This window comes from Typha latifolia, chromosome 6 (genome assembly GCF_019914945.1).
Source record: "Typha latifolia isolate L0001 chromosome 6, TyphaL0001v2, whole genome shotgun sequence".
In the NCBI taxonomy this organism is placed as follows: Eukaryota; Viridiplantae; Streptophyta; class Magnoliopsida; order Poales; family Typhaceae; genus Typha; species Typha latifolia.
In genome coordinates this window covers 13180607-13206027 of record NC_133091.1, presented here as the reverse complement: position 1 = coordinate 13206027, position 25421 = coordinate 13180607, and the positions used below count along the sequence as shown (strand labels likewise).

At 37.5% G+C, this 25421-nt stretch overlaps 5 protein-coding genes across 6 annotated transcripts; 3 read left to right on the top strand and 2 right to left on the bottom strand.

Moving 5' to 3' along the window:
* The first annotated feature begins 588 nt into the window (after nt 1–588).
* On the top strand, nt 589–2715 carry LOC140790795 (stress-related protein-like). The gene is made up of 3 exons (XM_073141060.1): nt 589–713; nt 830–1066; nt 2134–2715. Exons 1-3 carry the CDS (start codon nt 681–683, stop codon nt 2590–2592), a joined length of 729 nt encoding a protein of 242 aa, XP_072997161.1. The 5' UTR covers nt 589–680; the 3' UTR covers nt 2593–2715.
* A 1067-nt stretch (nt 2716–3782) lies between these two features.
* On the bottom strand, nt 3783–14385 carry LOC140791327 (F-actin-capping protein subunit alpha). Its single transcript, XM_073141853.1, has 10 exons — nt 14196–14385; nt 14009–14124; nt 12857–12946; nt 12309–12373; nt 11543–11704; nt 9780–9858; nt 9587–9664; nt 4769–4843; nt 4651–4686; nt 3783–4197 (listed from the first exon to the last, which is right to left on the bottom strand). Exons 1-10 carry the CDS (start codon nt 14314–14316, stop codon nt 4090–4092), a joined length of 930 nt encoding a protein of 309 aa, XP_072997954.1. The 5' UTR covers nt 14317–14385; the 3' UTR covers nt 3783–4089.
* A 206-nt stretch (nt 14386–14591) lies between these two features.
* LOC140790892 (uncharacterized) lies at nt 14592–16408 on the top strand. Its single transcript, XM_073141206.1, has 5 exons — nt 14592–14961; nt 15055–15161; nt 15464–15611; nt 15700–15894; nt 15974–16408. Exons 1-5 carry the CDS (start codon nt 14728–14730, stop codon nt 16232–16234), a joined length of 945 nt encoding a protein of 314 aa, XP_072997307.1. The 5' UTR covers nt 14592–14727; the 3' UTR covers nt 16235–16408.
* A 739-nt stretch (nt 16409–17147) lies between these two features.
* Nucleotides 17148–20516, top strand: LOC140790794 (sm-like protein LSM4). 2 transcript variants are annotated; one of them, XM_073141059.1, is made up of 7 exons: nt 17148–17452; nt 17578–17619; nt 17713–17811; nt 17903–17980; nt 19491–19533; nt 19968–20129; nt 20228–20516. In XM_073141059.1, exons 1-7 carry the CDS (start codon nt 17450–17452, stop codon nt 20248–20250), a joined length of 450 nt encoding a protein of 149 aa, XP_072997160.1. In that variant the 5' UTR covers nt 17148–17449; the 3' UTR covers nt 20251–20516. The 2 variants fall into 2 exon arrangements, with proteins under 2 accessions (XP_072997160.1, XP_072997159.1); XM_073141058.1 differs by having other exon boundaries at nt 20225–20516.
* A 374-nt stretch (nt 20517–20890) lies between these two features.
* LOC140790791 (probable E3 ubiquitin-protein ligase BAH1-like 1) lies at nt 20891–24050 on the bottom strand. The gene is made up of 6 exons (XM_073141053.1): nt 23729–24050; nt 22187–22431; nt 21831–22085; nt 21477–21614; nt 21303–21361; nt 20891–21221 (listed from the first exon to the last, which is right to left on the bottom strand). The coding sequence occupies exons 1-6, from the start codon at nt 23919–23921 to the stop codon at nt 21116–21118; spliced, it is 996 nt and encodes a 331-aa protein (XP_072997154.1). The 5' UTR covers nt 23922–24050; the 3' UTR covers nt 20891–21115.
* Nucleotides 24051–25421: the final 1371 nt, after the last annotated feature.

Below are 25421 nucleotides of genomic sequence, written 5' to 3'. Positions count from 1 at the left end.
ACTATACTAACTTCTATACTAGTATACAGTTATTCTTGTGTTTCTTTCTTTGTAAACTAGTAATGTGTGATAGTTTTGCAAATGATAAAAAATTTCTTTTATAAAGGATGGATTAAGAGAAAAGAAAAAGGAAAGAGAGATTGATTAGAATAATTCTTAAATTAAAATAATTTTTAAGGATAAAATAATAATCGGTAAATATAAATATATCGATTGGAAAATGAAAGGAGAGAGTATGTATTATATAACTAATATTGAGAACTAAGATAAGTGATTGTTTACAAGGAAGGATAATATATATATTTACTCAAGGGCTACATATAAATATGCAAATATTGTAGGAAAAGTGTTTTAACTCCTTCTCGAAGTTTCGCGCTAAATCCAGGAAGCGAACACGAAACGCCTGGAACGCTGACCCGAATCCGGTAGGCGCACGCCACGTGTCCATGCCAGGGTCCTGTGTACAGATTCTGAGGCTACGGAGTGGACCACGTCATCCAGCCGAATCCGGATCCCATTCGATCGGTAAGAGCCGTCCGATGAGAAATTAAGATCCAACGGATGGCAGAGAGTTGCGTCCTCTATAAGAACGGTGCGTAAATCTCTCTTTCATTTCTACCCTTCGTTTTTAAATTTCTTTTATAGTTTTGCGTCCTCGATCTCATCGAATTGCTCCAGCGATGGCCGAATCAAATCCCCAATCGGAAGAGATAGTAAGGAATCTTCGCCTAATTCTTCTCAATCACCTCCTTCTGCTTCTCCTTCTCCTTTTCCTACTCTAACGTTGAGGCTTAGGGTTTTGATGGGGCTGTGTTTGGAATTGGTGCAGAACCAGGAGGAGCGGGGAGAAGAGAAGAAGGGGCTCAAGTACCTCGACTTCGTCCGCGTGGCGGCGATGCAGGCGGTGGTGTGCTTTGCCAGCGTGTACAGCTTCGCCAAGGAGAACTCCGGGCCGCTCAGGCCGGGAGTCCAGGCTGTGGAGGGCGCCGTCAAATCCGTGGTCGGACCCGTCTACGAGAGGCTTCGCGACGTCCCCTTCGAGATCCTCAGATTCGTCGACAGCAAGGTGTGTATCTCACATCCTGTATCAGATCCGCCCGCGCACGTTAGCTAGGCAGTGCGATCTCCTCTGTAGCGTGCGCAAGTTAGCTTGATCCTTTTGGTGTCGGAATCTTGTTTGAGGTAGATTCCCGCGGCGCATGTTAGCGTGGGGACAGGATTCCACCGTCTCGCGTGACCTCCTAAGGCTGCGGGCACGGGCGATCGCACGTTCCTTCACACGCACCCCCCTTGGGGACCTTGGGAGCGCACGATAGCGCTGCTATCGTCCGCTGGGTTTGGTTCTTTGGAATTATTATAAAAGTTACTGGTGGGATTGATCGTCCACCAAATTGCAGGAATTTACTGCAGTCTTACATTTGCTGACATATCAGTTAAACGATAAATACGTTTTACATAGTTTTAGTTAGTTTGGTCGACATACCGGTCATAAACTATTTCAATCCATCGAAATTGTTTTATACCACTAAATCCTCTGAAACTTTTACTAAATTTTCCATCTAAAGTTATCGTGGCCGCCCCCTCCATTTTTTTATTTTAGAAAATATTAAGAAAATTATTTATTACCTTTGAGCTATTTTTCTCTGTCATCTGGGACTAGTTTGTTTTTTTAGACCAAATGTCTTCTATAATGTAAAATAGTTGGATGTTGAGCAAGTTGCCCGACCACAGGAATCTCCTGCATCCGGATCTGCAGGAGATCCCCCACCACACGGCATATGGTTGGGGTCCGCCTCGCAGAGCTTTTGACTAAGTTGACAGTCAAAAAAAAAATTAAAATAAAATAAAAAAGCTTTTGACTAAGCTAGGCCTCTTCATAAACTTTCACAAACTTATTATTTACCTAGTTGATCTGCTGAATTCTATGTGTTTATATAATATTTACCTATATGAGAAAAAATTAATTTAATTATATATATATATATAATATTATCAAGTTTGTTCGATTGTAATGCAAAGAAGGTGAGTTAATTGATTGGGTAAAATAAATTTCTGAGGTAAGGTGAGGTGGGTTAAAAATTCGTGCCTTGCATCATGATGATAACGTGAACCGCGGGTGACCTCACGTTACAGGTGGAGGATGCTGCCGAGGAGCTGGACCGCCACCTGCCCGCCCTGGTGAAGTCCGCATCCGCGCACGCGTACGCGGCGGCGCAAAGCACCCCCGAGGTGGCGCGCACGGTAGCCTCCGAGGTGCACCGCTCGGGATTATCCGGCGCCGCGAAGGCCGCCTTCGACCGGTACGAGCCGGTGGCCCAGGAGCTGTACGCGAAGTACGAGCCGGCGGCTGAGCAGTACGCTGTGGCGGCATGGCGGTCGCTGAACCGCCTCCCGCTGTTCCCCCACGTGGCGCAGATCCTGGTGCCCACGGCGGCGTACTGGGCCGAGAAGTACAACAGGGCCATCGCCTACGCGGCGGCAAATGGGTACCCGGCGGTGAGGTACGTGCCGGAGATTCCAACGGACAGGATCGCGAAGGTGTTCGGCGGCGGCGAGACGAATGGGACAGCAGACAAGAACGCGGCGGAGTGAAGTGTGTGGTGGTCGATGTAGGTTATGGTTAGTACGCTTGTGAACTGTGGTTGATGTTTTCCTTTTATCGTGTGATCGAATGTATTCTTATCTTAAATATCTTCGCTATCTTTTGGGGGTGAATCCGGATATTCTTACTACTTACCGGCAGCAGCTCTTGAGAAGGACAAACATTGATTAACAACATAGTCAGGTAGTTTACTTTACCATCGCAATTAAGCTTCGTTCTAATTCAATACAAGAAATAATAGGGATAAGGCCTAGTAACTAAATAGAAGGGCAAACATTGATATCGACATCATACTAATCATCATTTCTGGTCGTCGGTCAAAGATAATGTATCAATTTCGGCATCTTTTCTTGGCCAACTTCTCCCACCAGTCCCCTGAGTGATCTAGTTTAATCGTTTTTTAAGATGTCGTTTTCATTTCTCTGACCAATCGTTCTGTCTGTTAGGGTAAAACAAGTGTCATCCTTAAACCCCAACGAAGATGTAAACAATGCAATACACGGTAGAACAATAAATCCGTCTGTTAGGGTATTTTACAAAGTACCGAACGTTAAATGCCAAGGCAACCCAACTCTTTACAAAGAAACGCGGACAATTACGAACGCTCTTTTGTTTTGATATATGGGCACAAAATCCTACATCTACCAAATGGTTGCAGGGTTTGCCAAAGGAAATTTCGCCGGGCAAAAATTCCTCGTACAAGTAGCACAGCATTTATGCGATCGTCATTCTCTGGATTATTTGTAACTTGAGCATATTTACCTACAACCATTTATCAACCGGTTTCAACTCGTAAATGTTACATAAGTCATCTTTTAAGTGCAACAAAGGTATAAAGACCATACATTCAAAGATATTAACAAGTTAGCTTGACCTAGGGCTGCCCAAGGCCCGCCCTGATCTTGGCTCAGTTAGATAGGCTAACAGGAGGGTGTCTTTCAAGTTTCAAGCAATATACGCAGAGGGCAGTGTCAAAATGCGAAAGTCTAAATTGCAAGGGTGTAAACTGTGAAGGATAGTAAACATAAAGTAGCATGTACCTTGTAAAGTCTCCTTTGTTGAAGTAGATTAGATTAACAAGGAGCATGCTATCTGAATTAAGATGTCAATTGTCAAAATGAAGAAGTAATTGAAGAACCTGAGAACACACTTAAACCTCCTAATTGGGTTGAAAAACTAATTCACTGAATAAATTTTGCTGTATTCATTTGCAAATGCTTCCATACTAACATGTAATGTAATGATCTCTCTACAAACTTCAAAGCGGCTTGCATTCTAAATATCTATATCCAAATGAGAAGTTCCACAAAGTACATTAGGCAGGCAGATACAAGACAGGTGGAATTTCTAAATTAAGCATTGAATGGGTGCATGAGTGTTTTAAGTTTAGAACTAAATGGTAAAAACCCAAGAGGCCAAAACTTCTTATGACAAGACCGGGAGCCTGGGGCATGAGAAAGCAACCAACAACCCTCGGACTTCTCCGTTCACTTTTCAATCCCAAGTTCTTTGCTGAGGTCTTTAGTGAGGCTGAATTGCAAAGTATTATGCCATGGAAAGAGAGTGCGTGTGACTGGAAGTCTCCTACGAAGATCCTGTTTCACAATATGAGCCGAGTTAACACTATAGGCTCCTAAAAGGAAAAATGAAAGAAAAACAAATAAAATAAAATAAAACATTAGAAGAAAAAGCCAAGAAAGCAACTGAATGACGGTTTTTCATAATTACAAATTATAGCATTGCTTTGGCTAATATCCCAATGATAATTGGCACGCCTAATTTCCCAATATGAGGTTGGGAGTTCTTATCTCCACAGCGAGCATTTTATAGCTCTGTTGGGATGCCATAAGTTTCCATTGATTCTCGAAAAAGAAAAAGAAAGAGAAATGCTGCAGTTCTCATGACTGCTGTTACGATTGGATTGTGATTGAAACCCATAGCCCTGGTAGAGCACAAGGTATGCTTTATGAAATGATATTTTTCTTACACCATTCATGGACTCGTTAATTTAGTAATTCACTAAAAATTATTTCTTACTTCCAGCATACCTTGAATGTGGTGTCTGGTAAATTTAGATAGGATGCCTGCATATGAAGACAAAGTTAGTACTCTAGAATCAAATTACCGCATCTAAGCAATCTAAGAACCATGAGGACAGACTGAAACCTCAAGAGATGCCATATACTCTCCCTCATGTTGGCGAACCATGCTCACTATTGAAACAGCACAATCTTCAGGGGACTGGAAACAGTTATACAGCAGTAAATAGAAATCATTACTTCTAGTACAAGTAATCTTCAAAAAAGAAAAAAAAAGCATTCGAGATATCTTTGGTTCATTTGGTTCATGCATAAGTTTTTTGAGGATAATTTTACTCACATCTCTTATATATAAATAAGATATCTTTATAACTTTACTCACTTTTTATTGTTTGGTTGTTAAATATAGATAAAATTATAATAATTATTTTGAATAAGTTTATATAAAAATTTCTGTTGATTACTAAACTGTGAATAAGTAGGTCAATAAAACCATTTTAAGATGAAAAGGCTAAAATATCCTCACAATAGATAGTAGTAAGACCAAAGTGCTCATAAGAAAAAAAAGCAACCAGGAAAAATAACGAAATTCATAAGAAAAGAGATCTAGCCTGCTAGATGATCTTTCTATTGAGGTAGGATCAATTCTGTCGAGTCTTTCGAATGAGATCACAAATGGAGATTGCTAATTTGCTACTGAAACATTGATGGAAGAAAGTAGAATAAATGGAAAGTTGAGGCATTGGGTATAAAGATAGCATTTTGGTTATTTTATGCTATAGAAATCCTATGAGAAAATGTATATAAATTTTGTCACAATCCTCAACCTGTGATAAAATTTTCTGCCTAATTTGTCAATGACTAACTTTGTACATAATTTAACCAAAAAATATATAAGTAGGTGTTTGATTATAAAACTTATTTAAGGGAGACTGAATTCATGAATAAACATTTCTTATTCACGAACCAAATGCCACCCTGATATCCAACCTTGTTTTTATTTTAGGTGAATATATAGTCAAAGGTTACTGAGTTCCAAAAGTTGATCTTTACTAACAAATGTATAAGATAAACATGACTTTGGATACAATATATGTCATTCTAAGTGAAAAGATACAAAATGTAACCTTATAATGGGTTGATGCATAAAAGAGAAAGAGGAGACGATTTGATGAAAATGTACTGCTTAATATAAGTGAGAGAGACTTAGCAATGTTTATATAAAGCCATCATAGATGTAAAAAAATGAATAAATAGGGTTCTAATACCTCCCTCAAACTCAAGATGAATCATAAATCGAGAGTTTGTCAATTAGATGCTCAAAGCATGGAAATGAAAGAGACTTTGTGAAGAAATTTGCGATCTGCTCCTCAGTGTTGAGGTGACGAAGGGAGATTGTGTCAGCTTGGTATACCTATCTACTGTAGCTAATATCACTTCAATATGTTTCTTTCTCTCAAGAAAACCAAGATTCTTCGCAAATCTTTAGCACTGTCACTGTCGACATGAAGAATTAGGAGGGATAAGAGAACACCCGTATCACTAAGGAGACGATATAGCTAAACAATCTCCTTATTAGTTGCAACACACAACACAATATTCGGATTCAATAATAGAGAGAGAGAACATTTTGTTTCTTGCTGCGCTTGAAAATCAGGGAGTCTCTAAAAAAAATACAAAAACTAGTAGTAGACTTCTAATCAGATTTGTCACTAAGGAGGCGATATAGCCAAACGATCTCCTTAGTTGCAACATACAAAGCATGATATATTCAGATTTAATACTGGAAAGACTACATTTTGTTTCTTGTTGCGCTTGAAAATCAAGGAGTCTCTTAAAAAATTGCAAAAACTAGTCGTAGACTTCTGATCAAATTTGTTATTGGCATAATCTGCATCAAAATAAGCTAACAACACCAAAATGGAAGTTGATGGCATAAAGAGAGAGCGAGTGATGGTGTTACGAAAATATCAAAAAATACGTATAAAAGCAACATAGTGAGCAGATTGAGGAGTCTGCATGAATTGAGCAAGAAGGCTAATTGCATGAGATACTCTCATTTGGCCGAGTAATGATCAAATAGACGAGAATCCCGACCAGCTGCTGATATTTAATTGGATCTGGAAGAAGCTGATCATCATCTAGCTGAAATTTTTGATGAAACTTAACTGAGATATGTCAGTGATGGTGATGCAATTGAGAATGTTCGTAATATACTTTTGCTAGGATAGTAGAAGATCATAAGATGACTAAGAAGTTTCAATATCCAGAAGGTACCAAATAGGTCCAAGGTCTACTATCTCAAACTTGTTGAAGATACAATCAAAGAGAACAAATGTTGATCATAACCATATCATTGACATACAGGAAAAAAAAATGACCCAACCCTAAGCAAAAGACTGGAAAAACATAGATGGCTTAGAGAGGCTCTCCTGAAATTCGTAGTCTGTGAGAATACTATGAAATCAATTAAATCAGTCACGAGGAGTCTGTTTGGGCCTATAGATGGCTTACCACAATCAATTCATATGACTTAAAAGGAATGTGAAAACTAGTTGGAGAATCCATATACCTCATCAAGAAGACCATGAAGAATATTCTTCACGTTCATATGATATAGAGCCACTAGTGATTAAAAGCAATAAGACAAGAAATGGAGAGAGTAGACTCCATTGACATGAGCTGATGTCATGTGAGTATAAAAATCATGAATAGAAAGCTGACCATGTTTGGCCTCTAGGACATTGTGACGAAGCTAAAAGTGATACATCAGCCTCGATTTAACAAATAAGCGATTTAAGTGAGCCCAAATAGCCTGAGCAAAAGGTAATTCTTGAAGCTGAGGTCGAAATGATTGGTCAAACTACAGGATAAGAAAGGTGCAAATCTTCATATCACACAAAACCCACTTAGTATATTCAGGGAAAGAACCCTTCGTTTGAACAATTTTGGTTGTACCAAACTCTACTGAGACTATAGTGGTGGTCTGGATGATGTGCAAGGGGGAGCACATCCCACAAAGATGTCGTTGATATGCTTGAAGAGACATCACCCATGGAGGACTATCTTGATGGATGACACTTGTGTGATTTAATCAAAGTGACAAATAGAAAACAAACCAAGAATATTCTCATGATCGACAAGAACATGAGACATCGTTAGAAAAGAAAACAATTAATCGAACACCTTGAGGGCGTTTCAGAATATTCTCTTAAGCCTTTCATCAAATTTTTGGTGCCCACAAAAATATATTTCACCGAGGTTTTTCATTGAACAACAGGTGAGCAAAGAGATTGATAATCTCTGTGTTGATTAGATGACCTTTAAGGCTACCTTGTCTTCAATGCCCGTTGGTGACTTGGTGGATGCCTTCCATGCATAGTTGCTTTCGATGCACGATGGATGTCTTCAATGCACAATGGATGAGTAAGGAAATGACTTCAATGTTGTAAGCCCAATGAAAGAAGGTGATGAAAGATCCATGTGGCGGTGGTGGACTAGGAGGAGTAGCAGGTAGGGGTGAAAACGGATCGGATACGGATCGGATAGTGCTCAACCCATATCCGGATCTGTATTTTTAGTTCGGATACGGATTCGGATACGGATATTAGACGGATAACAAAATTAAAAACCATATCCTAACTAAACGGATACGGATAATTTTCGGATAAAGGATCGGATCTTAAACGAATATTGATTAAATTTAAAATAATTATAATATTTTATTTAAATATAATTAACACAAAATTATTAAGAGTTTTTATAAGAAATTATTTTTTTGTATGTCAAATATATAAAATTAGAGAAATTAATCTCTATAAATAATATATAACGTATTATTAATAATAATATTAATACTTACTATTTAAATAAGCAAATTAAAAAACTGTAAATCATTTAAAAAAATATGCGGATAAACGGATATCCGATATCCGTATCCGAATCCGAAAATTATATCCGACCCGTATCCGAATCCGTATCCGAATTTTTTTCAAAAATTCTATCCGTATCCGTATCCGTATCCGAATCCGAATCGGATAGAAATTTTTTATCCGAATCCGATCCGAGTTGGGTCGGATAGCGGGTCGGGTCGGAGTTAATCCGACCCGTTTTCACCCCTAGTAGCAGGTGAGGAGCTCGTTGTTGGGCCACACTGCCAATGATGCAAGATGCCGTATCTAAGAACATAGAGAGGGCGGAGTTGTTGTTAGAGAGGTGGATATGGGTGATGCGTTCGGATCAAAGATGACGTCGGAGACAATGACGAGGGTTTAGGTAGCAAGATTTGCCTATACTGGTGAAGAAGATGACGGTGGGGGTGTCGAGGGGGGTTTGGGTGAAAGCAGCAGTTTGAGGGAGGTCCGATTCAAGCCTGATCTACCCTAGTTCGACATTTGGTGGGTTGTCAAACGGAGTCGAGCTCCTCCCCGACCCTACTTCTTTCCTACGAAGGGCAAGCGACTTGAGGGGTTTGAAGAGGAAGAAATATCCGTTGTAGAGAGATAGAGAGATCAGTCAGTGAAGGTGAAGGTGAAGGACAAGAAGTCCAACGAATGCAAGTCCCTAGAGATCGGGATGTTATGATACCGTGAAACATTATAAGACCTAACCCTAGAATAGGTTGAGGGCGAAGAGAAAAAGAGGAGAGAGGATTTGATGAAAAATATATTACTTAATGATAAGAGAAAGAGCCTTAGCCCTATTTTTACAAAGCCACTAAATAAATAAATAAAACTCTAATACTAAGGAAAGAAGCTAATTAATGATTGATGACCACAAATGGCCTCACTTAATGGTGCAGTCACCATCACTTGTTGTGCAAGTACGTAAATGTGTGTTCTCATGTTTTATAATTGCAAGATACAATTCCAGTACATATATGCGTGGCACTCAAAAGTGACAAGCTATATCTTGAATATGTCATAACAGGGTCTGCTTTACTGACCTGCAAAATAGTGGAGTCCTTGCACTCATTGTTTGCATCCAGCTGGACATTTCCTTCTTCATAATAATGAGCACCTACCTGATGATCATAAAGTGCAAACAATAACCAACTTTAGTAAAGTAGTCGAAATTATAGTATATACTAATCCATGTAGAATGTAAGAAAAGTGACCGGAAAGAATATAACCAGTCACCTGCATCTTTCCTTTCAACTCCACGACTTGCAAATCATCTTTGAATTCCAAATTCCAAATGGAGCGCCAACTTCCATTGCTGCATGACACATTTGTTCATGATTTTCCAAACAACAATCCAACGACAATAGGTGAAAAAAGTGGTTGCTCAGTACAATCCTTTTTGATGAAGTGGAGCAACCGAGCAAGTGAATATTGCTAAGTACTCGTACCTAATGATGTCAAATTATTCTTCTTTATAATCCTTGCCAAAAGAAGATTTGAAATTTAAAAAGATGAAAAAGGCCAGTAATAAATTTTACAAACCAAAATAAATTAAGATCATATAAAATTCAGATTTACATGGTGTATATAATTTCCTATACGCATAACAACTGTTGTTAAACCAAAAAAGGGGGATAAAGCAAGGGTAACATATACTATTAGTAAGTAAATATCTCAAGAAAAACAAGAAAAAGGAAATATCTGTGACAGATTGTGATGAATCAGCTAGTTACAAGGATACTTCATAATATTTAACTCCAACCAAAATGACTTGTGGTCATAAATTTTAACTATTTGTACCCATCTTACAAAAAGATCTAGGTGGGAATGTAGCAGCCAACAAACACATACACCTTAGCAGATTGCAGATTGCAGGTGCCATGGCACTATGGCAGGTGCTTCTGTGAATTGGCACGAAAGGTATCAAACATCATATTTATGAAAAGTAAATAACTAACTACTCAATAAGAAACATATGACATTCAAGCAGAAGATAACGAAAATATATCAATAAGAATAACATGAAATAATACATGTTCTTAGAGAACTGTTGGGAAAATATAATAGAAACTGACAAAGACAAAAAACCCAGTACAAATAAAGACCTACTTGCCCACTAGCGGACAACCCACCATAATTTAAGATGCTAAGGATAAGTTGATTTTGGTTCATATAGCAATAAGCAGACACAGGCAGTCAAAACTCAAAACACACAACACAGTGGAAGGGTTTGAACTAAAACCATCATAGCAACCACTGTTGCAATTTGCAGGTGCCACTACATTTGTTTAAAACAACAATTAATACAAAAGGAAAGACAAATACTAGACTTAGAGGTTTTGAATTAAGGCTATACTCTAATATAATAAGTCTTCGTCAGCAATTAGGCATTAGTATTTAGGATTTATATCACAGGAAGGAAGCTTGTTAAATTTTCTCACTGTTACTAGGAGGCCTATGGTTGATGTAAATATATGATATTTCCCTCATTCCCCTTCTTTCATCACCTTAACTCTAGGAAGGTTGTCAATTTTTCCCTCCTTCCCCTTCCTTTAATTCATATTTCTGAGGTACTTGGAAGTATAGATCTTGTTGTCAATTTGAGCCTGCTAGTAAATTTATGGTTAACTGTATTTCAGTCTACTTTTTTGAAGCTTGCAATAGTCTTACTTCTAGCAAATTATGTTTAATGACCAATCATTTTCCTTCCATTTTTAACTACATGAAAATCAAATGTAATGATCTTGACTGCCATTTCTAGTAAGCGATATCACCTTCAAATCAGAGGTGAAATCAAACAAACGTTACAAAGAAAACAAATATCATGATTAGAGTGTAGAGTCCATAATTTTGCCAAGTAAATGCTGACACTACTAAACCCGCAGCCAAAAGATATGCTTATGATATTTGGTCAAGGATATAGAGTAGGCTCACTCAACTATATAAACTTCTAATAACAATAGAAAACATCATGTAAGAGTTTTGAGCTTTTGACTTACCAGAAGTTATGCGGGCTACATTTAGCAGCAGATATAACTGCTGCAAACCCAAAATCAGCTCCTGGTCCTTCCAAATGTTTCCCATTAGTGCAATAAACAGCACAGGTTCCTTTTGGGTAGGTTTCGCCAACAAACTTGCACAATTCAGCATCCAGGGCAACTCTGTGTCAGTATGATACAAAAAGGGATGAAAGGTAAGGAGATCAATGACGACAGTAGCAGCTTACAGTAGCAACAGGACATAAGGCTTCACAAGGACTCATTTATTTATCTGTATCTTGTTAGATATATTGGTAGAGAACCAATAGACTGCAATAATATTCATTCGGCAACAAATATCCTTTGGGACAAATTAAATCTCCAGAGAACCAATAGCGTGTGCTTTAGATTCTTAATTACCACAAGGCAAGTAAGACCACTTGAATATTTTGACAAACATAATAGTTCCTTCTTGTACGTTCCAATTACAAATATATTAACTAGTACAACACCAATGAAAGGCTTTCATCAATTACTATGCCTCATGAATTTTCTACTTGTACCATGCAGAAGAGTGTCAAAAACAAAACGGCCTGTAAAAGGAACACAATCAATAATTCAAAAGGCTTTCATGAATAACTGTACAAGACTTATAAAGCTTCTACTTCTACCATGCAGAAGAGTATTAAAGCCAGCATAAGAATACAAGAGATAATTTAAAGGTGCAACTGGTGCTGGAAGTGTAATGATAATATATAAGCTCATATTGGCACTGAAGATAACATACCGAAACTCCTCAATATAAGAAGATGGAAGCTCTTCATCTGTAGCAGGTCTCAATTTTGTGCAGACCTGAGTTGAATAAGAAAAGAATCAAATACCAAAGAAATAAGATCCAAGACACCAGTTAAAAGATCTTCAGGAAAAATTCTGAAAAGTAAAGCAATAAACACGATCTCTCTTCTGGTCTTCTTGCAGCAAGACAAGAAAGAAAGTGAAAAAGAACCAACAAAATAAATTTAAAAAATTTCTACCAGAGAAGTTCTTTTATATAAAATTATAACTGAGTGTGAGTATGCAGCAATCAGCATGTGCAAGAGTCAAAACGTATTTAAATGCCAAATATAATAGCAATCCATGCTTTTCACATCTCTCATAAGCTTGCAAATATAATTTATTGCTTAATATCCGCAAACAGATATTGATCATCTATGATTCATATAATCATAACTATTCATCATCTATAGCAGTAACCAGAACATAACAGCTATGATTCTGATCATGCACCAAGATATTGATAAAAGGGTTAGATGAGAGTGAGGGTAGGGAGAATACTTGTTTGATGTGATCCACAGTAGCAATCTGTGCAGTCCTAGGATCAAAATAATTGTTCTCGTCGAGTTCCCCATATGTTGTAATGATGACCTGCAAGAATGCGTCAGAAAAGAGCAATTGCATATGCACAGAACAAATAACTATAACCAAGCAGTAGATATAATTTAAAAGCATGTAACATTGAGAAGTTGACAAAATTAGTAGTTTCTTTTGTTAATTTTCTAGTAGCTCCTATAGACTAGCTGAAAGATATTGCAAGATATAACAAACACATGCTTAGCTAAGGGAATAGCATAATCACCACTGACAAGATAAAGAAACATAAAAATATCCTGTAATTATGTAGATTATGCACCGCAATATGTGTATCTAGGGTCAAGGAGTATGACTTCAATCAGAGTCCTACTCGAGTGCTTACATTAGAGTGAAAGGAAAACTAAAGTTCTAACCTAATGTAATTAAGTGTGTAATTTCACTGTTAGAATGTGGAGATATATCTTTAATGTGAACAAATTGGAGTATAGAATGATTAATCCAATTCGAAGATGCTCCCCTGCCACAGCAAAATTAACACTAAAGCATTTATGATGTCCGAAAACCAAATTAACACTAAAGCATCATTAGCAAGGTATGTTTGGACAATTATAGCATTGCATAGACTATTTTATTTTGTTGCAAGATCTTGGTATGATACTTATTCTATTTAATAGTACATCAGAAGGTTATATAATAGGATTTCTTTTAGCACTTGGTCATGTTCTTGTAAGACACCATGGTAGTTAATGTAGTCATGAATTCTAACAAGGTAACGGGCCAATGATGTTTATATCAAGGCCAGATAGAACAGGATTGATATCTATAACAAAATGGTGGGCACTGGTCAGTTGTCATCTTCAAGAATAGAAGCTCTCCAGCAGCAGATTAAGCAACATTGTCTTCCAAGAAAGAAGGAGCTTGCATTCTAAATTGCTAGAAGATCCTCCTAAGTCGAATTATATGTAAAAATGGTAAAATACAGACTCGGACTATGGGAAAACCCTAAAGATTCAAATCCTTGACATCATCAGTGTAGAGAATCACCTAAAGAAACGAAATTTCCTTATAAGGTGCACGATATCATCCAAAATTTCGGTGATCATAAAAGAAACTCACATCGCCGCTCCTGTCAGGCAATTCGACCGCGATCAAGTGGCTCTTGTTGTGAATCGCGAAGGCCTCGGCCGCAGCCATCTTGTAGATACGATCGTCACCAAGAAGGGCACGGATGTCTGCGTACAGCCATAAAGATATCGATCAAAGAAGATACAACGAAGGAATAGGGGGGAGAGAGAGAGAGTACCTTTAGCGACGTAGTTGATCTCTCCGACTGGGGCATTGGTGAGGAACCACTTGGCGATCTCAAGCTTCTGCTTGTCGCTGAGCTCCGCCGCTCCCTCGGGGTCGTCTTCCCCGTCCGCCATTGGAGGAGTATAAGAGAGGTTTGAGAGGTAAGAGAGATTGAGGAAAAAAATGAAGGGAATGTGAGTGGCACGTACAATGGAGAGGGCCCCGGAACCCCCCCGAATATTCGGGTACGGGTCCAAAATATGGGTCGGGTTTAAATTTGCAACCCTCCACCCAATAGCAAAAAGTGGCGGTCATAAGCCATAACGGTAGAAAACCGGATTCCATATCATCGTCAAATCTGGGATATATTGAGGAGAATATAGCCGTTACTAAAGCGGCGCTCCTCTGATTCAAAATTTCAAATCACTCCATCCATTCAAATCCCTTTCTAAAACAACAACCCCCCCCCAAGCCTCCTCTCCAATCTTCTCAAAGACCCCTAACCCAGAAGAAACCCAAGAAGAAAGAAAGAGAGGATAAAAAAAATGGCTCTTAGATCACTCGACAATGCTCTTCCTACAGCAATGGACAGGCCCAAGAAGGTGGCTAAGGTAACCACTACGCCTACCAAAGCTTCTGTATTCCCCGAGGCTCCTCGCTATCCAGGCACCAACGACGAGAACTCCGCGCCGCTGCCGCAAAAGAATGCCGAGCAGTTGGTGGAGTACATCTCCTCTGAGGACCTCAAGGCCCTGCCAGAACCCGAAATGAGGATAGCGGTGAGCTATATAATATTTGTCCTTCGATTGTTGTTAGTAATTATTCTTAATTTTTTAAAATTTTGGTTTTTGGTTGTACAATTTTATTTTCAGAACTTGTTGGAAGAATTGGATTTCAAAGATTGGGTCAAAGTGTGTGAATCTCTCAATGATGTGCGCCGACTTGCTCTGCACCATTCATCTCTTCTGCTTCCAATCTTGTAAGCTCTGTTCTTTCTCAGGATCTTGATCACTTCACTAAGATGTTGATCGCAAAGAAAAACTATTAATCTGCATAATTGCAATGTCTTGATGTAATTACTGATTCACATGAGGATATTTATCCACTTGATTTGGTAAATTCGAAGTTTTGATTCCAGATGTGAGGTTAAGAGTTGGAATGTAAAAGGACCATTTCCTTTTCTTCGCTTTAAGCTTGTTCTTCTGAAGTAGTAGTTCAGTTCTTATCTGTGAAGGTTACATAAGCAATGCAACAATTGCTTATAGATGTATATCTGATCAGGGAAAAGGTGATGCTGGTGACTGTGAAAGCAATGAAGAATCCAAGGAGTGCATTATGCAAGACAGCAATCATGGCTTGCGCCGATATTTTTCGCTCCTGCGGCCATCATCTTCTACTTACTCCGGAAAAAGATTCTTTTGACAATTTGGTACATTTTTCTCAAACCTTTAATCTGATGACAAAGGAAATCTTGGAAGTTTTACTGTCTAATTATTTTCCATGCATATTGATATCAGCTGCTCCAGCTTTTGCTGAAAGCATCTCAGGATAAGCGATTTGTTTGCGAAGAAGCCGAGAAGACACTTCAGACAATGGCAATATCACTATCTCCTCTTCCTTTGCTCAAGAAGTTTCAGTCTTATGTCAACCATACTAACCTCAGAGTCAGAGCCAAGGCTGCTGTTGCCATATCAAATTGTGTCTCCAGTGCTGTAAGAGAGAGACTTTCAGTAGTATGATCACTTTTATTAAACTAAATTCTGCAAGCTCTAAACTCCTCAATCTTTTTAGGGTATCGAGATCATGAAAGACTTCGGCTTAGCGGCGCTTCTTCAACTGGCGGCCGAATTGCTCAACGATAGATTGCCGGAGGCGCGGGAGGCAGCTCGTAGCATCATAAATTCAATCCATGGTGGATTCTTGAAGGATATGAATGAGGAGGAGGAGGAGGCTGCTGAACTGTGGCAGGCCTTCTGCACTTCAAATTTGTCACCCATATCAGCGCAGTCAGTGGCAAAGATTAGTTTTGCAGTAGAAGAGAATCCACAGTAGATAGCCATTTCAAGTTCTTTTCTTCTTGTCATCTAAAAAGCAATGAGTGGTGTTCATGCTCTCTCATGATCCCTTCATTGTTATTTTTATCTTCAGTGTGTTTTCTAGCTTCCTTTTCAGATGATGGATTTGGATTCGTTTGCAGAACTGAAAGGAATAATCTCGTTTACCAAATTCTTTCAAGATTTTGATTAAATACTTCGTGTTGGAGAATCTATTCAGTTTAACAATAATTCGTGCAACTATAATATCACATACTAAGATTAGCATTTCCTCAAATCTTTTAAATTGAGAAAGATCTAATAAAGCATTTCGAGAGTCAATCGGATTCTATCTCTACATGTTATGCAGAGTTGACGAGCTTCTCGTTCAGACTTGTCTTCAAAATATGTCGAGCTATCCAACTATCACTTCACTAGCGTTGACCACCAACTTTCTTGATAATTTTTTTTTTCAAATTATTTTAGGGATAATTATATTTCCACACTAAACTATTACCCCTTTTCAATTTCACCCCCTCATTTTTTTTTCATTAACGAACTCTTAGAAATCATCAAATAATTTAATAAGAATGATTAATTTCTTTTTCCTAATCAAACTGATATTAAATAAAATTAATTAAGAGTACTGTTCATATGTACCGAAAATGCCGATCACTTTTTAAATTATAAGTATAAATTAGTTATATTTTATTTTTATTTTTTAGCTCTTTTATTTATTAAATAAATAATAATAATAATAAATTAGTAGAAGTTGAGTTGACACTGCTATTATTAACTAAATAAAAAAATACTTAAATTCTAATTTTTATTGATTAATCTAATTATATATATATATATATAATATCTTATATACCATTTAATTTCTCGACAGACAAAAATTATTAATAATAACTAATGGTTAGTATCTAATCATTGCTCTATATATATAACAGAGTTGCAGGTATACACTTCGTTAGTGATTTCTCTTTTCATAGCGAAGGGTTCCTTCGCCTTCATCTGATGCTAGGGCTCAAGAATCGTCGTAACGAAGACTAGATCTGGGTTTTATTCTCCCTTCTTTCCTGGTTCTAGCCGTCGAGATCTATCCCCTTTACCGTTGTACTGGCAAAGTGCGGATTTGACCAGTATTCGATCTCCTATTCCTTTGTTCCAATCCGTGTTCTTCGCCGCAGGGTGGTCCCTTCATCTTTGCTGTCCGTAGAGCTCGAGAAAGATGGTGTGTTTTCTTCCTCTTTTTTCATAATTTTGAACCAAATTACCTTTTTTTTAGGGTTTTCTTCGTGGGTAGGTAACACTTGATGCTATTTTGAATCGTTATTGAGTTGTTCATCTTGTTTCCAGCTTCCATTGTCGCTTTTAAAGACGGCTCAAGGTCATCCCATGGTAAGGGTTTTAGTTTTACTGCTTGATGCTCGTCTTTTTGTTGAAGAAGATTTTTTTATTGACTGGTAGTGCACTGTCAATTTGATGGATTAGCTTGTTGAGTTGAAGAATGGGGAGACATGCAATGGGCACTTGGTGAATTGTGACACATGGATGAACATTCACCTACGTGAGGTGATCTGTACCTCAAAGGTGATTCCTTTTTTTTAATATGCTCCTTTTTGTAAATAAAATAATTGTGGCATGATTGTTTTGTTGCTTAAGGATGTTGTTATGATTGTAGGATGGTGATAGATTTTGGAGAATGCCAGAATGTTACATACGAGGGAATACGATAAAGTATCTTCGCGTCCCTGATGAGGTTTGAATGAGTTACAAGCGTTAGTTTTCATTTACTTGCTTTTCGTTCAACTGTATATGGAGTTTATTATGTGCTCTGAAACCAAGAAAATATAGATATTTTGTTAGTATATTCCAGTAGGTTTCTACTCCAGCAACACTTCAGAAACATTGGCCTAGCACTTTGTTTTTGTTGAGTTTATCTCCATTCTCCCTATAGTCCATCTGCTCTATGTTCACATTACTTAAGCATATTCAGTAATAAGTGTTTCAGGTGTTTATGCCTGCCTCTTTACATGATATTCAGTAATAGCAAAATTCCTGATATTCCCTACACACCCTTATGTTATTCCCATTTTCGATGGAAAGAATCCGTCTAAGCATACCTTCCTTAGATTCTGAGTTTGAAGAATACTAACTACAATGTGTTAGTGCTTCAAATAGGAATACAATTGAAAAGTCTAGCCTTCTATCTTATTAGTTTTGGAATGCAACTTTAGTAACAGTAGGTAAATTAGAGGGTTACTTGGATTTGAATGATCAAGATGTTTTACTATGGTTAATTCATTCAAAAGAGGACGATCAAAGAAGAAAGGAAAATTAGCCTTAATAAGAAACTTTAATTTCTTAATAGAAAACGAAGATAATTTGGGAAATTCTCTTAAAAGTTCCATGAGTCATACAGATTTAAACAACATTTGACTATTTGAGTAACTCAAAAGTTGATAATCAGATCTACTGGCTGTAGGCAAAATGGAGAGATGCTATGAATGTTTTGAAGCCACTTATTGTGGTGTTAGGCAAGGGCCCCTAATACTTGGGTGATAGAAGTGGAACATGCTTTCAAAGTGTAGCTTGTATTAGCAGAATCTTTGACAGTAACTAAGAATTAATCGCGTTACTGCTTCTACTCATGGAGCTTTGGAGTTTGGATTTTGTTACTATTTAGAGCAAGACATATATAATATATTATTGATGCTGTGTAACTTGAGGAATGTCTCAAGGATCATCATCGATGATGTTATTTTTATATCCTGTTTGATTTCTATGTACTTATTAGTTATTACTAATCTTGCTTGCCTGTTAATCTTGATGGATTAGTTCCTAAAGCAAATTCACAATCTGCAGCGATAAATTCTGTAAGCTAACGTTTGCTCATATTGAATGGAATTGTAACCTGTGACCACAAATAGGAAGCAGATTCTACAAGCATTGGCATTGTGGGTTTTCTTCGCTATGTTTTATTAACATCAAGCTTGATCAATTAGGAAGTTATTTTGTTTTATGTCATGAGATTGCATGAAATCATAGCACTGTTGCATTTCCTTGACTATCCTAAGAAGCCTGTTTTTGGCTTGATATGGAATTTTTTGTACTCGGAATTATTCCCTTGAGGCCTAATTTGCAGTACTTTGTTTTTAATTATTTCCATGAGGTTCCTATTTCTTTTAAATCCATTATTTCCCATGTTGTGGTGTTATACCGTTATCTTCAGCACTTTTTGCTTATTTAAGTTTTGATAATTTTTCCAGGTGATTGACAAGGTTCAAGAAGAAACCAGCAAAAGCCGTGCAGGTAAAGTTGCTAGACCAAGCCATCCTTTCATAACTCCAGAAAAGTTTTATTGCATCTGTAGTTTTTTATTTCTGTTTCTTTCTTAATAGGTAGGTCATGTTATTTAATTATTTATGTTGTCTCTGTATTCTAGATATTTAGAATCTCTTGGTTTTGGAGGAAAAGAACCTTCTTTTAATCATATGCAGATTTTTCTCCTTTGCTGGCTAGGACTGGTGTTCCCCTATTTTGCTCCTTAATAAAATGTTTTAAACCAAGAATGTTATATATTCTTGATCTTAAGTCAAAAGCATGGGCAACTTTTTCCTGCTAACAGCTGTGGAAGTAATTTGTATTGTTGACTTATTTAGTCAAAATAAAATGAAATTCAAATGTAATTCACAACAAACGAGCCTGTGCTTTGTGTTGTGCTGAATCACCTTTTACCAGTGCAGATAGGAAACCGCCTGGTGTAGGCCGTGGAAGGGGGAGAGGAAGAGAGGAAGGTGGCAGTGGAAGGCCTGCAAAAGGCATTGGGCGTGGCCTGGATGATGGAGGCAGCAAAGCTGGTGGCCGTGGTAGGGGTGGACCTGGTGGAAGAGGTGGTGGTGGTAGAGGTATGTTTTCCATTTTTTCTTCGTTGATGAAGGAGAACCATTCTATACTTCTGCTTCTGAAATAAGTGAACTTATTCTTTCCCTAATAAAATTAGCAGGCGGAGGACGTGGCCGTGGCTGAAGAGGATCAAGTAGAGAGAACGCCGCTTTTAGAAGGCTTTTCTTTCTGTTGCATAATTAAGCTTATAAGGTGAAGGAAGAATATCATGACGGCTGTAAGATTGCTTCACTTATTTTGTGGCTCTGTTCCTGCTCCTTATGGTTGTGGACAGTTGATATGATCTGAAGCTCGTTTAGGAACAACGAAAGAGACTATTATTTACTTGTTTGTTCTCATTTCATATGGTTACAAGATCAGTTTGATATGTTTAAGCAAGTTTGGTGCTAGATTTTGAATTTTTTTTCTGCCACGTGATGCAATCTTACTTTCTCATTTATCTATTTATCTATGGTAATGAAATTGTGCTTAGATGATTAAAAGCTTCTCATTTATCTATTTAACCATGGTAATGGAATTTATCTACTTATCTATGGTAATGGAATTGTGCTAAAGTGATTAAAAGCTTCTCATTTATCTCAATATCTATGGTAATGGAGTGTGCTCACTCATGTTGTATAAGTATTGCCGTGGTACAATTAAATTCTCATTTCTCTTTCAAAAAACATAATGAATAATAAATTAATAATAATCTGTGCCTGTACAATATGGAACATGAATTATGCTTCCCATGATAATTTATGCATTAAGTTGGAAGAACAAATGACAAACTAGATTGCTTTTACATTACAAGACCAATATTATCAATAAATGACACTAATCAAGCTTACAAGTAGTTAAATACAGTTGAACAGACCAACAATACTATTCACAGGACATCACTCGGTAAGCTTTAAATGACAACCAGAGCTAACTCTTCCAATCAACTGCAAAAATTTCTGAAACTAATGGAAAAGCAACTCCTTCAAAGATCCATTGCTCTCACCTCTCAGATACCCACGAATGCTCGGCATTGTGACTGCCAGTGTTCCTTAATCTGGCGAACACGCTCAATTCTTTCAGTCTCGAGTCGCTTCTCCCAGTATTCAGGACAGCTATTAAAAAAAACAGAGGCGGCTTTTAAGACTAAACCTCATCAATGGAATAGAATTTAGGATAAAGTTAGCAAGATTTACCTTCGACTCAACAAGATGTTTAGCTCATCCAAGTGTACAGCACCAGTGTAGACTTCTTCCTGATATGGAATGGAAAATTTTAGTCACACAATGCACATTATCAAATTATCTTATTGAGTGACAATATAAAATTTTGTCGCAGTAAAAGAGACTTAAATCAGGAAAAATATGTACCCGTCGACATAAAGGACATTTTGCTCTAGAATGTGCAGAATTTAGCCCATCAACGATAGTCACAGATGCAGCAGTACAACAACAAGTATAGCAGAATATGTGTCCACAGGTAAGAGAAACAGGATCAAATACAGTATCCTGCAATGATTCGGTAATTGGCAAACTTAGTCAAGAACAAGATAATATTTTCTCCGGGTCTAAATTATTTTCGTATGTTGGAGAAAGAAACCATATAAGCATGGAGTGCATAGTACTAACTGCATTAAAAATATAGCTTTATCTGGTAGAGATTGAACAAGACATGTTGAATGGTAAGCAACAGCCAATAGGGCATTCTGAGAGGTAATAACTCACCAAGCAAATTGGGCATGTCAAACTAATGTCGACCCTCATCGAGTCAAACAGAGAGCAAGAGAGCACTGGCTTGTCATCATCAAATGTGAGTGAGCAATCCCCGAACAGCTCCATGACAGCCTTCTTGCTGCTCTTACTTTGCCTCAAGTTGATGTATAAGGCCATTAGCTCACAGAGCCAAGGGGATTGAAGAATCTCAATGTGCAGGCTCTGAGCTTGTGTTTTGAATGCCTGACCTTGCTTTGAGTAATGAACCTGTAGGCGAACGATCGTTGTTAAGTAGAACCAATTGCAATGGGAATACACAAACATATTTAACTTTCTTTTGCCAGAGTGAATTGAGTTAAAGGGCATGCCTTATCATATTTCTTTAATATTTTCCCCATGGCAATGGAGTTTATGATGGCATATGTAACCAAGTCTTTGCCTTCTTGTATCAATGCTCCATGATTCCGGTGAGACTTGCTTCCAAACCACATAAGGTACCTTTTAAAGCCAGACGACAGGTGCAACTCGAGCAATTTCTTCGCTCGTTCATTAAAGCAACCAACCACAGCTGACATCTCCTTTAGGAGGAAGGGAAAGAAAGACCCTTCACACACTGCATGTGAGCAATGGATTGAGTCAACCAACCAAGAAAATAAAGGTGAAATTGAATAAGCAACACTTAATAAATGGGAAAACTCTTCTCTAATCAGATCCTTTTCTTTTGCGTGTTTCCTCCTAGTGGAGCTAGGATTCTGAAATTATCTGTTGAAAGATTGTCTAAGTGAATCAGATGGTCAATTGGCCGGATGAAGAAATTTTAAGACCTATGAAGAATATAGATTAATCTTCATATGTTTGAATGGATAGTTCCTAATACTAAGAGGAGCAGCTCAGCCACAGCAATTAAAAGTTCACACCAGCATATGAGTAACAGAAAAATAAGCTTCAGGAAACACAAAAGGAGTGGTTCTCCTTCAACAAACATGTTGATTGAACATGTGAACGGCGTCCTTCTCAATCCCCATGAAATGCTGCAAGAAATCATGCAAATATTACTATATACAGGTGAGAGTTATGACGAAAAACATCGCATAGAGGCTTAAAGAACGATAGAAAGGTTGTTAAAAATTGTTGTTTACATATCGTCACCAATAAGATCATGCCAATCTGGCTATATCAAATGTCATCAGTACAAAGAGAGCACGCTACCTGAACAATATTCTATATCTAAACACAATAGCTTCTTGTATGATTGCGATAGCTTTGCTGCATATTATAATGAACGAAATCACAGTGGAAGAAAAGGAAAAGAAATTATATGGGCTATCCTGGGCTTGTTAATGATCACACTGCAGAAGATTTCTATGGTATTAGAAGCTATCAATATAATGGAAATTTCGAGAATATATCCTGGCAATGAGAAAAATAGAACATGTCAACTGACAGAGATCTAAAATAAACCGCATACTTTTCTCTATTTTGATATTATCGTTCAGAAGGTCAATCAGATCATAAGAAAGAGTGTTGTCATATACAGCTCGAGGACACAATGAGAAAAACCAATCACAACAAAATAGATTCTGATCAACAAATCATATTAAAAATTTTAAAAATGAGAAAAAAAAAAAAAAGCATAGAGAAGAGAAGAATCCACAGCACCACCACAGAAACATAACGATAGAATTCTCCATTCAAATCAAAGAAGAACATTAAAGGAACAGCAATTAGTTTCCGAAGTCTTTTTCATTCTCATAGAAACAAAACCCAAGACAAGAAAGATCAAATCAACCAGTTTAAAGGGAAAAAAAAAACCTGCAAATGATTCAAACATGACCACAAAAAATAAACAGCCAAGTGGGCATCCAAGATTGAGCTGGGATAACCCAATTCCGACAAGAACACCACATTACCTGGGCAACTCCCAGTGCATTTATTCTCCATAGAGCAATCCCCACCATGAACCCCCTCTTTCCCTTCCCTTTGGTGGGCATGGTATTCCCTCCTACACCTCTTGAGAATCTTCTTCAGCTTCTTCAATTCCACCACAGGGAGCTCCTTCTCCCTCCCCTGCATGTACTCCTCGTACTTCTTCGCAAACTTCATCTCCGAACCCAACAAAGATCCCAACTTTGGCTCAAATCCCTCACCAAACTCGGTTTTTTCAAAGATACTATTTATTCACAGGAAGGCCAGAAATCTACGGCAGTATAAAATATTAGAGAGAGAGAGAGAGAGAGAGCTTATTTTAAATAATAGATGCCATTGGGGCCATACCCGACGATTGAGGAGGAGATCCGAAATAGGAGCCGGGTCAAAAAATGGGAACGATCGTAATGCTATTGGATTTGGATTGCCGATTTGTGGGATTCTCGACCGTTGGATGTGGATGTGAAAAAGTTCACAAAGACATGTTGATGGTGATGCCTTTGTCGTTAGATATTAACTGATTCGCGATGGTCCAAAGCTGTTATGGTTAGAACACAGGATCCACTGTGGAAAAAAAAGGACCCAAAGAAGGAAAGGAATATTAAAAAAAAATTTGTATTTAACACCCTATTTTTTTTATATACTTATAATATACATCATATATTTTTAAAATTTATATGTTACATAATTAGACCAACAATCTCACCAACCAGTCCTTCTATGCAGATCTTGAAAAATCTAACGAAATATTTTTTTTTTTGCTAGTTGATATCTTCGGATCGAAGTGGTCCTAAATGTAATTTCCCTTTATCCAACTGTATAAATGAATAAGATCCTAATGCAGGAGTCGGGATCTAAGGAAACTATATTTAATCTCTTTTATTACTCAGTAAAAATAATTTATTATACTAATATAATAAATAAATAACTATTTATCTCAATACTAAGTTTAATACTTACTCCTCTCATCTATTCTCTCATTCAGTATTTCATTATTATTTTATCCCTAGGAAGATATCATTTTCTCTCTTTTCAATCATTCATTATAAATATTATACCAGTTTATAAATAATTATTAGAAATATATTGATATAATATTTTTTATTATAAATACAAAAATAAGTATACTGGTATAAAATTTATTCCACCGTGGTCCGTTGCGCACGTCCCAACTCCCAAGCTTATCTGTGCTTGAAGATTATTATAAATGAGATATTTTTATTTCAACCCCTGCTTTTTTTTTCTGCCATTTTCAATTTGATACCTACTTTTTTCTCTTATCCAAATCCCCCCTCCCTCCCTCCCGTCCTACTCATGGATTGATTCGGGTAGGTCGGAAAAGCAAGGGTCGGACGGAAAATAAATGAAAAAAGAGGGTGTAAAATAATAAATTAGATAAGCATCAAGTATCAACCTGTGGACGGAATCCATGGGAAACCACGCGGAGACGCGATCTCGAGACCACCGCTTTCGTCTGCGGTGGGAACTACCAACCGGCGCCACGTGTGACGGCTCTTCTTTTTCCTTTTCCTAATTAAAAATTCATTAATGAACTCCCCACCCCCCACAGAAGAGGAGAGAAGGTTAAAAGATATGACATTGATGGGAATAAACTAAGTTTAATTACCCTAAGATTATGCATTGCCCTTTGTAATTATATTCTTTCACATATCCCTC